The sequence below is a fragment of the Triticum dicoccoides genome, chromosome 5A (genome assembly GCF_002162155.2).
Source record: "Triticum dicoccoides isolate Atlit2015 ecotype Zavitan chromosome 5A, WEW_v2.0, whole genome shotgun sequence".
Lineage (NCBI taxonomy): Eukaryota > Viridiplantae > Streptophyta > Magnoliopsida > Poales > Poaceae > Triticum > Triticum dicoccoides.
In genome coordinates, this window is record NC_041388.1 from 623,800,607 (window position 1) to 623,816,326 (window position 15,720).

The 15,720-nt window shown below is 45.3% G+C and overlaps 1 protein-coding gene and 1 pseudogene across 1 annotated transcript; both read left to right on the plus strand.

The window, feature by feature from the left end:
- The first annotated feature begins 6,877 nt into the window (after positions 1-6,877).
- On the plus strand, positions 6,878-7,488 carry LOC119298683 (annotated as a pseudogene).
- A 1,881-nt stretch (positions 7,489-9,369) lies between these two features.
- On the plus strand, positions 9,370-9,981 carry LOC119298144 (putative ripening-related protein 4). Its single transcript, XM_037575651.1, has one exon. The coding sequence runs from the start codon at positions 9,370-9,372 to the stop codon at positions 9,979-9,981; it is 612 nt and encodes a 203-aa protein (XP_037431548.1).
- Positions 9,982-15,720: the final 5,739 nt, after the last annotated feature.

Below are 15,720 nucleotides of genomic sequence, written 5' to 3' on the forward strand. Positions count from 1 at the left end.
CAAGTATTTCTCAAATTCACAACTACTCAACTATCATGACTCTAATATCACCATCTTCATATCTCAAAACAATTATCAAGTATCAAACTTTTCATAGTATTCAACGCACTTATATGAAAGTTTTTATTAATGCAATGTTGTTCTAGAGGACTCTCAAAATAATATAAGTGAAGCATGAGATAACAATTGTTTCTATAAAACAAATCCACCACCGTGCTCTAAAAGATATAAGTGAAGCACTTGAGCAAAAAACTATATAGCTCAAAAGATATAAGTGAAGCACCTAGAGTATTCTAATAAATTTCAATTCATGTGAGTCTCTCTCAAAAGGTGTGTACAGCAAGGATGATTGTGGTAAACTAAAAAGCAAAGACTCAAATCATACAAGACGCTCCAAGAAAAACACATATCATGTGGTGAATAAAAATATAGCTCCAAGTAAAGTTACCGATAGACGAAGACGAAAGAGGGGATGCCTTCCGGGGCATCCCCAAGCTTAGGATTTTTGGTGTCCTTGAATTTTACCTTGGGGTGCCATGGGCATCCCCAAGCTTAGGCTCTTTCCACTCTTTGTTCCATAATCCATCAAATCTTTACCCAAAACTTGAAAACTTCACAACGCAAAACTCAAAATAGAAAATCTCGTGAGCTCCGTTAGCGGAAGAAAACAAGACACCACTGCAAGGTACTGTAATGAACTCATTATTTATTTATATTGGTGTTAAACCTACTGTATTCCAACTTCTCTATGGTTTATAAACTCTTTTACTAGCCATAGATTCATCAAAATAAGCAAACAACACAAGAAAAACAGAATCTAACAAAAACAGAACAGTCTGAAGTAATCTGTAGCTAAGGCAAGTTCTTGAACCCCAAAAATTCTAAAATAAATTGCTGGACGTGAGGAATTTATCTATTAATCATCTTCAAAAATAATTAACTAAATATCACCTTCCAAATAAAAATGGCAGCAGTTCTCGTGAGTGCTAAAGTTTCTGTTTTCTACAGCAAGATCAAAAAGACTTTCCCCAAGTCTTCCCAACGGTTCTACTTGGCACAAACACTAATTAAACACAAAAAACACAACGAAAACAGAGGCTAGATAAATTATTTATTACTAAATAGGAGCAAAAGCAAGGAATAAAAATAAAATTGGGTTTCCTCCCAACAAGCGCTATCATTTAACGCCCCTAGCTAGGCATAAAAGCGAAGATAGATCTAGGTATTGCCATCTTTGGTAGGTAATTCTTCAATGAGACACTTATAATTCTTAGTAGTTTCTTCCTTTTTATTAATTATCAAACTCCTAGGCACAAAATCAAGAAAATCATTTGTAGCAAACGGTTCCTTAATGATAGCAAAAAGATTAGGATGAACACTTATTGGTTTTAAATCCGCGGTTGACTTACTAGAGGATTCACCCTTATTTTTAGGAACATAAACAAGCTTGGCAATTTTAGTAGGAGGATTTAGAGTATTTGTAACGGAAGAAAAAGCGGATCCCAAGTTGGTGATAATTCCCTCAAGTTTATCGATTCTAGTAGAATCTTGATCTATTCTTTCTTTAACTATGGGTTCCTTTTCCTTAAAAAAAATTCAAAGTAACTCCCACTTTAGATCCATATTGGGTAATTTGGTTGTGGATATTTTTATCCAAATTCTCAATCAACCCTACGGTAGCAACTTTATTCTCAATAATTTCAAGCCTTTGCATCACATGTTCCAAAGTTAACATAGTTCCATTAACCAAAAGAGGTGGTGGGCCAAACAAATCTATCATAGCATTATAAGAATCAAAATTATGGCTACCCAAGAAATTTCCTCCGATAATGGCATCAAGAATATATCTATTCCAAGGAGTGATACCTACATAAAAATTGCGAAGAAGAACGGTAGTAGATTGCTTCCTAGTAGATTTATTTTGAGCATTGCAAATTCTGTACCAAGCATCTTTTAGATTTTCTCCCTCCCTTTGTTTAAAATTAAGAACTTCATTCTCGGGAGACAAAGGAGTACATAAAGTACTAGCCATAATGACAAGGCAAGAAATCCAACACACAACTAAACAAGGAATGGGTAAACGAGGCAAATAGGGAAAGAGAAGGGGAACGGAAAGAGAGGGAGGGAGGAAGAGAGGGCGAATAAAAACGGCAAGGGTGAAGTGGGGGAGAGGAAAACGAGAGGCAAATGGCAAATAATCTAATGCGAGGGATAAGAGTTTGTGATGGGTACTTGGTATATTTTGACTTGGTAATGGTGCCAGAAATGCCTCGTTGTGGGAGTCAAATCTTGAATTGACTTGGCGCGAATCTCCCCGGCAACGGCGCCAGAAATCCTTCTTGCTACCTCTTGAGCACTGCGTTGGTTTTCCCTTGAAGTGGAAAGGGTGATGCAGCAAAGCAACGTAAGTATTTCCCTCAGTTTTTGAGAACCAAGGTATCAATCCAGTAGGAGATCACGCTCAAGTCCCACGCACCTACACAAACAAATAAGAACCTGGCAACCAACGCGATAAAGGGGTTGCCAAGCCCTTCTCGGTCACTTACGATAGTGAGATCTGATAGATATGATAAGATAACATTTTTGGTATTTTATGATAAAGATGCAAAGTAAAATAAAAGGCAAAAGAAATAACTAAGTATTGGAAGATTAATATGATGGAAGATAGACCCGGGGGGCATAGGTTTCACTAGTGGCTTCTCTCAAGAGCATAAGTATTACGGTGGGTAAACGAATTACTCTCGAGCAATTGATAGAATTGAGCATAGTTATGAGAATATCTAGGTATGATCATATATATAGGCATCACGTCCGAGACAAGTACACCGACTCCTGCCTGCATCTACTACTATTACTCCACACATCGACCGCTATCAAGCATGCATCTAGAGTACTAAGTTCAAGAGAACAGAGTAACGCTTTAAGGAAGATGACATGATGTAGAGGGATAAACTCATGCAATATGATATAAACCCCATCTTTTTATCCTCGATGGCAACAATACAATTCGTATTGGTTACCTTTCTGTCACTGGGATCGAACACCGCAAGATTGAACCCAAAGCTAAGCACTTCTCCCATTGCAAGAAAGATCAATCTAGTAGGCCAAACCAAACTGATAATTTGAAGAGACTTGCAAAGATAAACCAATCATACATAAAAGAATTCAAAGGAGAATCAAATATTGTTCATAGATAATCTGGATCATAAACCCACAATTCATCAGATCTCGAAAAACACACCGCAAAAGAAGATTACATCGAATAGATCTCCAAGAAAATCGAGGGGAACTTTGTATTGAGATCCAAAGAGAGAGAAGAAGCCATCTAGCTAATAACTATGGACCCGTAGGTCTGAAGTAAACTAATCGCACATCACCGGAGAGGCCATGGAGTTGATGTAGAGGCCCTCCGTGATCAATGCCCCCTCTGGCGGAGTTCCGGAAAAGGCCCCGAGATGGGATCTCTCGAGTAGAGAAGGTTACGGCGGTGGAATTAGGTTTTTGTGGTGCTCCTGGATGTTTGGGGGGTACGTGGATATATATAGGAGGAAGAAGTACGTCGGTGGAGCAACAGAGGGCCCACGAGGGTGGAGGGCGTGCCCCTTCCTCCTGCCTTCCTCCCTTGTTTCTTTACGGCCGCTCCAAATCTCCTAGATCACGTTTGTTGAGAAAATCACGTTCCCGAAGGTTTCATTCCATTTGGACTCCGTTTGATATTCCTTTTCTTCGAAACCCTAAAATAGGCAAAAAACAGCAATTTGGGCAGGGCCTCCGATTAGTAGGTTAGTCCCAAAAATGATATAAAAGTGTAAAATAAAGCCCATTAACATCCAAAATAGATAATATAATAGCATGGAGCAATCAAAAATTATAGATACATTGGAGACGTATCAACCACACATCTCCCGCACAGGCCGACGCGCTAGGAGGCCGCGCGCAGCAGCCTGCAGCCTCACCGCCGCCGACACATGGCGGGTAGTGATCCAAGCCGGAAGCGGTGATAGCAACGGCGGGAACTTGATCTGCTGGATGGGGACTACCTAGGGAAGCGGTAATGGCGACGACGGGAACTTGATCTGGTGGATTGAGACTCCCGCTGGCGCAGTCGATGCGAGGCCGGAGTTGACCGGCGATGGCTGCTGCAGCGGAGCGCAGGGCATGGTGGAGGCCGCCAGGAGCAGCGGCTGCCACTGTAGCCAGGGCAGGGCGGTGGTGGTGGTGGATGGCAGCTACAGCGGCTGCTTTAGCGGCCCGGCGAGTCCGGCGGGGACGCCCTGGGGCAGCGGCTGCTACGATGGTTCGCCGGGCGCGACGGAGACCGCCAGGAGCGACGGCTGCAACTGCAGCCAGGGCGGGGCGGTAGGCGCCAGCTGCAGCGGCCCGACGAGCGCGGCAGAGGCCGCTTGGTGCAGCGGCTGCCACGGCGGCGCAGCCGGGTGTGGCCCATAGGACCCGGTCAAGAACAGGCGGATCTCCTGGACCACCTGGGTTAGGTCCCACAGCGCCCCGGACACCTCCTCCGGGGTGAGGACGGCGGGAGCGGGCGCGATGGAGGATCCCAACATGGGAAGGAGGGGGGCGACGATCGTGGTGGTCGCCGGAGGCGACGAGGTGACCGTCAGCGGAATAGACGAGTTGGGAGGCGGTGAAGACTTGATTGAACCGAAGCTAGTTGATACCAAATTGTTATGGCGCTGCTAGAAGGAGGGCGCGAGAGGGCCGGCCGGGGGCCTTTTTCCCACGGCCGGGAAAGATGGAAGGGATTTCCTTCTTAATTCTTGCTTGATTAGATTGATACATCTCCTCTCTTTATATAGAGAGGTTTACTTGACCCCTAAGCAAGCGATACTTATCTCTAATTAACCCTAAGATTAACGGGCTATACCGTCAGTCCAGGCCATTAGGCCCATTACGTACTCTAACAGTGGAGGAGTTAGTTTATGCGTTTCCACCGGTGAGCCAACCTATCCATGCTTTGGGCATCCTTTGATTGGGCTGAACCCCAGGCCAATGCAAAATATATATAGCAGTTGGGAATTTTTCACATAGCCCGGGCTTAGGTCCTGGGTAGCCAGGGCCCAGCTCCACTCTCAGGGCCTACTGGTGTGCTTCTAAGAATAAAGAGGGTTTGGCTCTGCTGTTCCCCGAGCACCAAGGCATCGATGTGCTTCAAGTCTGCCTCCTCGATTTGTCCGCCATCGAGTTCCAGTCTTCCTCTATGAGATTTCCGCAGTTTGGCACAGGGCGCTACTGAATATCTATAGCGAAATCGATGCGGCCGCACCCGCCCGTATCATCAGCCAGAGTGGCTTCATTCGGGCGAGGCGCGAAGCTTCACCTTCTTGTCAGTACGGTGGGAATGTCTTAATATAGATTTTCATGAAACTAACAGAGGTGGAAAATCATGGTGGTTGTGATATGAGGTTGGTATTGGCAGCGGGGGTACTAGTTGTGTTGAAGACAACGCGACACAGGTTAACCCTGTGTGTCGGGTGTTTGGCGACTTGCAGCAGCAGCATTGGCAAGCGGGGGTGGCAACATAGGTGGATTGCATTCCTGGTGGCGCTCCTCAAGTATCGGGCAATGATTTCCAAGGTGTAAATCCAAGGTCAGGTCTTCATTGGTTGTAACTGACAATGGCTTTCTTAGAAGCATTGTTTTGGAGCTCGGACATTCGCCGGGTGAAAACCCAAGATCTTGCCAGGCTACACCTTAATCTTGGCAGATTCCCTCCTAGATATAATATAAGAAATTAGGAAATGTATGTCACTCATACAGATAGTCTAATCTAGTTAATTAGTTGCACTAATTTCCTATGAATTTCATTCACTCGGATGTTCACAAACGCTATTAATGGAAGCTCCATGCCAAAATTCCATTCACTGAAACAAAGAAGGCGGTTGTTTAAAAATATTTGTTGCACACCCAAATGTTACAATCCCGAAGGTTGTAGAACACCAACCATCTGTTGGTTGCAAAACCGAAGAATGAGACTGAATTAGTGCAAAAGGAAGTCAAGTTTATTGAAAAAAATTCAAAACATTTGTGACTTATTATTATTATTATTATCATTATTATTATTATTTTAAATATGAGGTGTATATACAACCAGGAAACTAAAGGGTATTTCCCACCGGGATATGCTCTACCATATTTGATGATTTACAGGTTACATACTTATATATGTACCCAATAAAATAGAATTCAAAATTCACTTGAATTCTTTGGGCGGTAAAACACCAAGATTTCTGATTTTTTCCGAAAAATGATTGTTCCGGTGCCTCAAAAAAGAACACTTGGTATGGAGAAGGGCGTGGAAGGTAGCTGCTGGAATTACAAAGCGCTTTGAGTAATACCAAATAGAAAATTACAAGCAAAATTAGATATAAGGTTAATCACAAGTGAGTTACATTTGTAACAATTCAACATGTCTTTATATTATTTTGATGTTATCGAGCTAGACCTAGATATAATACAAGTAGGAAACGTACATCACTCTTGATACAGATAGTCTCAACTAGTTAATTACACTACTTCATTGTGCATGTCATTCACTCGGATGTTCACGCATGTCTCCACCTCAACTATTAATGGAAGCTCCATGCCAAAAGTTCTTTCACTAAAATAAAGAAGAGACGGTTGTTTAAAAGTATATGTTGCATGCCCAAGTGTTATAAGCCCGAAGGTTGCAGAACATCTACCATCTCTGGGTTACAAAACCGAAGAAATGAGACTGAATTAGCGTACCCGGTTACATGAGAAGTTGATGTTCCTTGGGGCTTGGGCCCTATATAAAGAACATGGATCAACCAATATATCCTCACAAATGAACAAGCACAAATTGCAGATTTGCAAGCAATGTGAGTACCTCACGGACATGGCTAATTTGAAGATAATACTAGCTATGTTTGCTCTCGTGATGTTCCTGTCACACCTCCGCGTCCATGGCGTCTCCGTGTCCGTGGGCAGCAGCACGAACGTTACTACAGAGACAAGCCACCACCGCGGCAGGTGCCACATCAATGGCTTCGTGCATGGCAAATCCGGCGACTGCAACAGGGATCACGGCTCGGTCTGCTGTAAAGACGGTCACTGCTACCCGCAATTCAGGTGCTCGCCCCCGGCGTCGGCCGACACGCCGGTGATCCTAACTCTGGACAGTTTCGCACGAGGTGGAGACAGCGGCAGCAAATCGTTCTGCAACAACCGCTTCCACAAGGACACCGAGCTGGTGGTGGCCCTGTCCACGGGGTGGCTGCGCCTGGACGGCAAGCGCAGGTGCAACAAGATGATCCGCATCAACGGGAACGCGCGTGCCGTGCTGGCCAAGGTCGTCGATGATGCGACTCGGTGTACGGCTGCGACGCCGAGCACAACTTCGAGCTACCGTGCCCATACAACGACGTAGACGCGTCACCGGCCGTGTGGAAGGCGCTGGGGCTCAAGGAGGAGATTGGAGTTTTCAAGATCACTTGGTCTGATGTGTGAGCTATGCCATGAAAACCTTGCATTAAGCTATGTACACGCAGACATGCGGAAGCATAGATATGTGCGTTATTCTCTGGGTGGTGGAGTTGCTACTAATTAAAATAAGCTACCACTCGCTTCTATTTGATATTTTCTCAACTTTATGTATTTGTCCTGTTTTGTTGCTATATTTATCATTTACATGTATACAATATTTTCCTTGATTTATTTATCTAACTACCCTGTTTCAGTGCTATATATACATATATGTATTATTTACGTGTATTTAATATTTTTCGAGATTTATGTATTTGCCCAGTCTAGGTACAATATGAAATTAAATTGGCAAATACATCAATTTTTAGTTAAACAAGACCTTGCATATATGACTGAGTACCCACACACACACTAGCATATGTGATGTTATGCAGGTCATAGACATATATTTCACTATTTATGCACAAAAACATTGAATTCTCCGGGCGGTAAAACTCGATGATTTCTGAGTTGTTCCAAGAACCGGTTCTTTCAGCGCCTCCTGGAAAGAAACACCGGTATTGAGAAAAAAGAGAACCCTAAACGATGTGGAGGGAGCTGATGAAATTAAAAAGTGCTTTGAGTACCACGAAACAACAAATTGCAAGGGAATTAGATACAAAGGTAAACTCTAGTGAGTTACATTTGTGATAATTTAATCCGATGGTGTATTACTTTGATGTTGCCGAGCTACACCTTAATCTTGGCGGAATACATCCCATATATAATATAAGAAATTTGGAAACGTCTGTCACTCATACGGATAGTCTAAACTAGTTAGTTAGTTGCACTACTTTCCCGTCAATTTCATTCACTCGGATGTAGACAGATGACTATTAATGGAAGCTCCATGCCAGAATCCCATTCACTGAAACAAAGAAGGTGGTTGTTTAAAAATATTTGTTGCACACCCAAATGTTACAAGCCCGAAGGTTGCAGAACACCAACCATCTGTTGGTTGCAAAACCGAAGAAATAGACTGAATTAGTGCAAAAGAAAGTCAAGTTTATTGTAAAAGAAACATCCAAACTTTTGTGACTTAATATTATTAATTTCTATGTGAGGTGTATATATACACCTAGGAACTAAAGGATATTTCCCACCGGGGCATGATCTATCATATTTGATGTTTTTTACAGGTTACATACTTATATTTATATCCAATAAAATAGAATTCAAAATTCATTTGAATTTTTTGGGCGGTTTAAAATCGAGATTTTCGAGTTTTTCCAAAAACCATTTCTTCCGGTGCGTCCCAAAAATAACACCTGGTATGGAGAAGGGTGTGGAAGGTAGCTGCTGGAATTAGAACGCGCTTTGAGTGACACCAAATAGAAAATTACTAGCAAAATTAGATAGAAGGTTAATCACAAGTGAGTTATATTTGTAACAATTCAATCTGTCTTTATGTTATTTTGATGTTACCGAGCTAGACCATAGTCTTGGCGGCTTCCATCCCCCAGATATAATACAAGTAGGAAATGTACATTACTCCTGATCCAGATAGTCTCAGCTAGTTAGTAACACTACTTCACTGTGCATGTCATTCACTCGGATGTTCACGCATGTCCACCTCGACTATTAATGGAAGCTCCATGCCAGAAGTTCATTCACTAAAGAAGAGACGGTTGTTTAAAAGTATATGTTGCATGCCCAAATGTTACAAGCCCGAAGGTTGCAGAACATCAACCATCTCTGGGTTACAAAACCGAAGAAGTGAGACTGAATTAGCGTACCCAGTTACATGAGCAGTTGATGTTCCTTGGGGCTTGGGCCCTATATAAAGAACATGGATCAACCAATATATCCTCACAAATGCACAAGCACAAATTGCAGATTTGCAAGCAACGTGAGTACCTCAAGGACATGGCTAATTTGAGGATACTACTAGCTATGTTTGCTCTCGTGATGTTCCTGTCACACCTCCCCGTCCATGGCGTCTCCGTGTCCGTGGGCAGCAGCGCGAACGTTACTACAGAGACAAGACACCGCCGCGGCAGGTGCCACATCAGTGCCTTCTTGCATGGCCAATCTGGCGACTGCAACAGGGATCACGGCTCGGTCTGCTATAAAGACGGTCACTGCTACCCGCAATTCAGGTGCTCGCCCCCGGTGTCGTCCGACACGCCGGCGATCCTAACTCTGAAAAGTTTCGCACGAGGTGGAGACGGCGACGGCAAATCGTTCTGCGACAACCCCTTCCACAAGGACACTGAGCTGGTGGTGGCGCTGTCCACGGGGTGGTTGCGCCTGGACGGCAAGCGCAGGTGCAACAAGATGATCCGCATCAACGGGAACGGGCGTGCCGTGCTGGCCAAGGTCGTCGACGAGTGCGACTCGGTGTACGGCTGCGATGCTGAGCACAACTTCGAGCCACCATGCCCATACAACGACGTAGACATGTCACCGGCCATGTGGAAGGCGCTGGGGCTCAAGGAGGAGATTGGAGTTTTCAAGATCACTTGGTCTGATGTGTGAGCTATGCCATGAAAACCTTGCATTAAGCTATGTACACGTAGACATGCGGAAGCATAGATATGTGCGTTGTTCGCTTGGTGGTGGAGTTGCTGCTAACTAAAATATGCTACCACCACTACAAAAAAAGACACATCCGTAACGAAATTTTTTTCTGTCATACATATGACACTTCTATGACGATAATTGTTACAAAACCCGGTATCATCATAGATGTGGTGGGCTCCTACTTTTATGACAAAAATTCATGAAGAAAATGGGCTTTTTGTCCTGAGCGGGCCGGAGACGTAGCTGCATGAAATTCTTTGGACCATCCATGACGGAAAATACCGTGGTAGAAGCGAGGGGGAGGAAAATTTCAGGGAGTTCCCGGTTACGGTGGGAGGTCGGGGGCCGAGCGATGCACATTTCTCTCATACACGTACTTGCGTGTGTGCGAGGCATTGGCTCTAAATGAACCCGAGCGAGGCGTTGGGCTCTAACTGAACCCGAGCAATTGCACTACAGGCTACGCGTTAATGAACCCGAGCGATCGATCGATGGCTGTTAACTGAACCCGATCGAGCGATTACTTCGCTACTGCTGCTAACTGAAGCCGATCGATTGGATGAACAGTGAGCGTTGCGGGGAGGGGGGGTGGATGAACAGTGAGCGGTGGCGTTGCCTCTGGATGAACAGGACCCCGTGGTGTCACTACACCACAACACTATATTCCCAGTAGCCAAGTTGGTTCAGAAAATAGCTTTCGTCAACACACAGTCGGTCGGGAAAGACTACTGCCGACCAATCAGGTCTGTTGGGGAAAGTCCAGACGGGAAAGCCCTTTCCCGACCGACATATCTTTCCCAACCGACTGCTTGACGGCTATGCTGTATCTTTCCCGACCAATAATCTTTTGGGCCTGCCATGGGCTTTTCCCGACCAACAGTCCGTTGAGGTAGCTATGGGGCGTTCCCGACCAACTAACAAATGGGAATTCTTTCCCGACCAACATTCTGTTGGGCCTGGTTTTAGCCTTTTCCAGTCGACTGTGAGGTAGGGTTTGTTTTGCCGACCAACAGTCAGACGGTGTTTTATTTTGCTATCAACAGTTCATTAACATTTTGTTTATCCAATCACAGCTTTAATTAAACAAATGGTACTAATTGTCACATACATATACTTTATGTGTTCTAAGCATAATCACCAAGACATCATACATCAGGTGCACCAAACATTTTTTATTCCATTAACTAATGGTCACATACATACACTTCAGTCTGTCACTAGTAGAAAAGGGGGCTTTGGTCCAGGCCGGGTAAGCCCATTAGTCCCGGTTCAGTCCAGAACCGGGACCAATGGGTGCATTTATCCCGGTTCGTGTGGCTAAGGCATTAGTCTCGGTTCACCTGGGCCCTTTAGTCCCGGTTCGTGCCACGAACCGGGACTAAAGGGTGCGATGCCCATTAGTCTCGGTTGGTGGCACCAACCGGGACTAATGGGCTTTGAGGCATTAATCCTCAAATTTGTAGAATCCTCAAATTCCAAAAGGAAAAAAATTATGCTCAAATTTCAGTTTTTTTAAATTTTCATTAAATCTGGTCAACTATGGTCAAACTACTTATTCAAGAAGTATTAGTGTTACTAAATAATTATTCAAGAATATTAGTGTTATTAAATAATTATTTTAGTTTTTTTGAATTTTGGTCAAATCTGGTCAAACTATGGTCAAACAATGGTCAAACTACTTATTCAAGAAATATTAGTGTTACTAAAAAATTATTGTTTTTTAGAACAATAGTTTCAAACTCAAACAGTGAAATGTGTGACTTCATGCTCAAGCTATACTCCTGAGGGTTAATAGGATTGACATCTTACTATTGTCAGGAAAACAACGAGTGCAGACTTGGAAACGAGGGAGAATAGAACCCGGAAGTTAAGCGTGCTCAGGCTGGGGGAGTGGGAGGATGGGTGACCGTCCAGGAAGTTAGATGATTTGGAATGATGAGGGGTGATTAGAGATTAAATTGAGCAGTGATGAGGGGTGATTAGAGATTAGAGGTTAAAATAATTCAAAATTTTGAAAATAAAAAAAATTCAAAAAAAATTTCAAAAGAATTTTTTTTTAAAAAAAATTCAGAAAATTTCCTTTAGTACCGGTTGGTGTTACCAACCGGGACTAAAGGTGGACCGGCCATGTAGAGGGCCTTTAGTCCCGGTTCTGGTTTGAACCGGGACTAAAGGGTCAGGGCATTAGTACCGACCCTTGACTAACTAAAGGCCCTTACGAACCGGGACAACAGGCCCTTTTTCTACCAGTGTGTTCCAAACATAACCACCAAGACACCATACATAAGGTTCAACAAAGGACAGCGAAAAGACTGCAACTATGAGACATCAGTTGTACAAAATGAAAACTAAAACATCCATTTGATGCAGATCGTTGGCTTCATGGTTCATTGTGAGTCGAGTCCTTATGTTTGCTTCCTACAAAAGTTAAACAAGTCTCAATTATTAGAATGCTCAATTAATTTATGAAATTGAATGCAGGCGGAATTCACATGTGCTCTGTGCACACAGCAGCAGAAAATGAAGAATACACTTGCCTAATCTACAAAACTAGCATTTCTGCACGTGAAGACCTCCAATCAACTTCCAGCAATAGCCATGGATGTGGCAAAGAAGCCCTCGGTCCACCTTTTGTCTATCTATTTGAAAGAAAACACATCATTTAATTACTTTGTATGATTGCTGATCATATAGTCTCCTGGGGATATACTTAAGTTACTGTACATTGGTATGAGAAGCCAATATTCGAACACTTATTTGCAAAGAAAATAAACATACAACTTTATAGATAGTGAATACAGTGAGTAAGCAAGATTGGGGTCTAGCCTTGTTCTTGAGCCGACTCCAGAGGGATTTCCCCTTTTCAGGCATGGGTCTCACCTTGACTTGTGGTAGTTTCTCCAACTCTACATTCACACATTTTGAATTAGCAAGGTGAAAGTACTAACAAGATCAAAAAATGTGGAGCCAAATCCTCTAAACTCTTGCCGATTTTTACATGAATTGAGTTTTGACTTTTGAGGCTTTGTAGTCAGATTTAAAGTTTCAGGTAACAGAGAAGACCAAAGGCCCAAACTTCTCGATCAAACTCCATAGTGGAGTAAGAGATCGAAGGCTTTTGCATAAAAGTGGCCAAGGATCCAGATAATGTACGTCAAGTGAATTAATCCCGTGCAGACATTCAGATTGGCTTCTCCTATAACACCATTCATTTAGACTGAAAACTGATTCATTTGGGCTTCAGGATTTCGGACCTGTTAGTTTAATCCTCTAATTCAAGGGTACTTTTCAAAGTTTTCAGTGCCCAAACTAATAGGTCCAAAATTAGTGGATTAAAGGGTACTCGTCAAAGTTCCACGGAAAGCAGTAAAAGTTGGAGCCAGCTATATATTTATGGCCAGAAACATATATACAGACATAAAACACATATCATATGGAAAGTATCTATCAAGTACATGGAAACCCAGGTCACTGCCAAAGAAATAGTAGTGGGGATAAGTGGTGGATTTGAAGGCATTTGTATCTTCTCCTCGCCAGTCGCCACAAGAAAATAGAGGTGGATTAGGTGTGGTGTATATGCATATTTCCTGGTACACTTCGGCTCATTTACCTCCATGGCAAAGCAGGACGGTGTAGACCATCAGGAGTTCATCTTCGCCCGCAACCTAGGAGATTCCACAGGAGAGGAGTTAAAACGAGAAATAACTTAGAAGATATAAGAACGTGTGTGATTACACACTCCAATACTAAAAGGCAGCAAACCAACAATGTTGTAAACAAATAGATGAAACTACTTCCAAGAAACTATAACATCACAATAATATGTTCCCCTCCTTTTAACTACCACCAAACATATTGTACACAATGTTTCCTCCAACAGCAATAATCCTTATCATGCATGATTTCACTTGACATAACAATCAATTAAAGCCTAAGCTTTATGTAGAATGCAGTGTTGCACAATAAGCTAGTTGTTGCTAGCAGTCTAGCGTCAGAGTAGTTGTTTTTCTTTAGTTAAAAGTTCACTTAGCATGTTTCGTCAGTTTCATCAGGTTAGATGCCAGCTCCCACGAGACGCGGTCTGTGTGATCCGTGGAGAGTTTGTAGGCGTCGTGGACCAGGTCCTCGATCGTGGGATGGCACGATTCAGTAGGAGCGCTGGAGCCGCGGCACGATCGTTTTCTGTTAAGGAATAAAAGGGAAGGAAAGCTGAAAAGCAGCAGGCATTACGCTGCGCAAAACTCTCCAGTGATCAACTAACCAGCGAATACACAGAGAGAGAGGTGACAAGTGGCATCAGAGCCATGTCGAGGAAGCCGGCGGCCGTGACGAGGACGCCCGCTGGCAGTGCAGGCCGATCGAAGACGCCACCACACATACGCGCACCGTCACAGGACCGCGGACGGACTCGTCGCCGAGGCGACGTGGTGGCTCAGTAGTCGGTGCAGCCGGCGCCCGCGACGGGCGCGCTGCCGGCGCTGACGCGCACCAACTACGCCGAGTGGGCTCTGCTTATGAAGGTCTACCTTCAGGCCCACGGCTGGTGGGGCGCGGTCTCTCACGGCGACGTCTCCTACTACCACGAGCAAAATGCGATGATCACCATCCTGCGCAGCCTCCCCTCGGACGTGCTGCTCGCCGTGGGGGAGAAGGAGACAGCCAAGGAGGCGTGGGACGCCATCGCCATGCAGCGTCTTGGAGCCACACGCGTGCACGAGGCCAACGCGCAGAAGCTGCGGCGTGATTTCGAGGGGATCACCTTCCGCGACGGGGAGACCATCGACGACTTCTCGCTCCGTCTCTCCGGCATCGTCGCCGCCCTGGGCGCTCTCGGCGACACGGTGGAAGAATCTAAGGTAGTCGCCAAGTTCCTGTGTGTTGTCCCGCCCCAATTCGCGCAGGTGGCAATTGCGATCGAGACGCTGCTGGACATCAGCACACTCTCCCTGGACGAGGTCACCGGCAGGCTACACGTCGTTCAGGACCGACTCGACAATGTGCACGACGGCAACGGCAGCCAGGGGGGGCGGTTGCTCCTCACCTGGGAGGAGTGGCAGGCCCGCCAACAGCAACCCCGCGCTCCAGGGCCTTCCTCGGGTGGCAGCAACAACCGCCGAAGAGGCGGAGGCCGCGGCCGAGGCGGTGGCTGCCGAGGCGGGCGCGGCGGCGGCCGCGATGGTGACTACCCCGACAAGAGTGACGGGGACAAGGAAAAATGCAGGTACTGTGGGATAAAAGGGCACTGGGCCCGAGAATGCAAGAAGAAGAAAAGGGAGGAGGATGCTCTCCTGGCCCAGGCGGATGAGGAGGGCGATCCCGAGCTGCTGCTTGCCGAGGTCGTCGAGCTCACGCACCCTGTGCAATCGCTGGAGATGGTTGCAGACCGCCCTGATGCACCGCTTTCTACAGTCTTCCTCAACGAAGAACAGGCGCACGTCACTCCAGCAGCCGAGGGCGCCACCATCGACGCGATGTGGTACCTGGACACCGGAGCGTCCAATCACATGACCGGCGACCGCACGGCCTTCACCGACTTGGACACGGCCATCACTGGAACCGTGCATTTCGGAGACGGGTCAGCGGTGCAGATCGAGGGGCGCGGCATGGTCGCGTTCACCGTCGATGGGGGAGCGCAGCGCGCACTCCTGGAGGTGTACTACATCCCCAGGCTCAAGAGCAGCGTCGTGAGCCTTG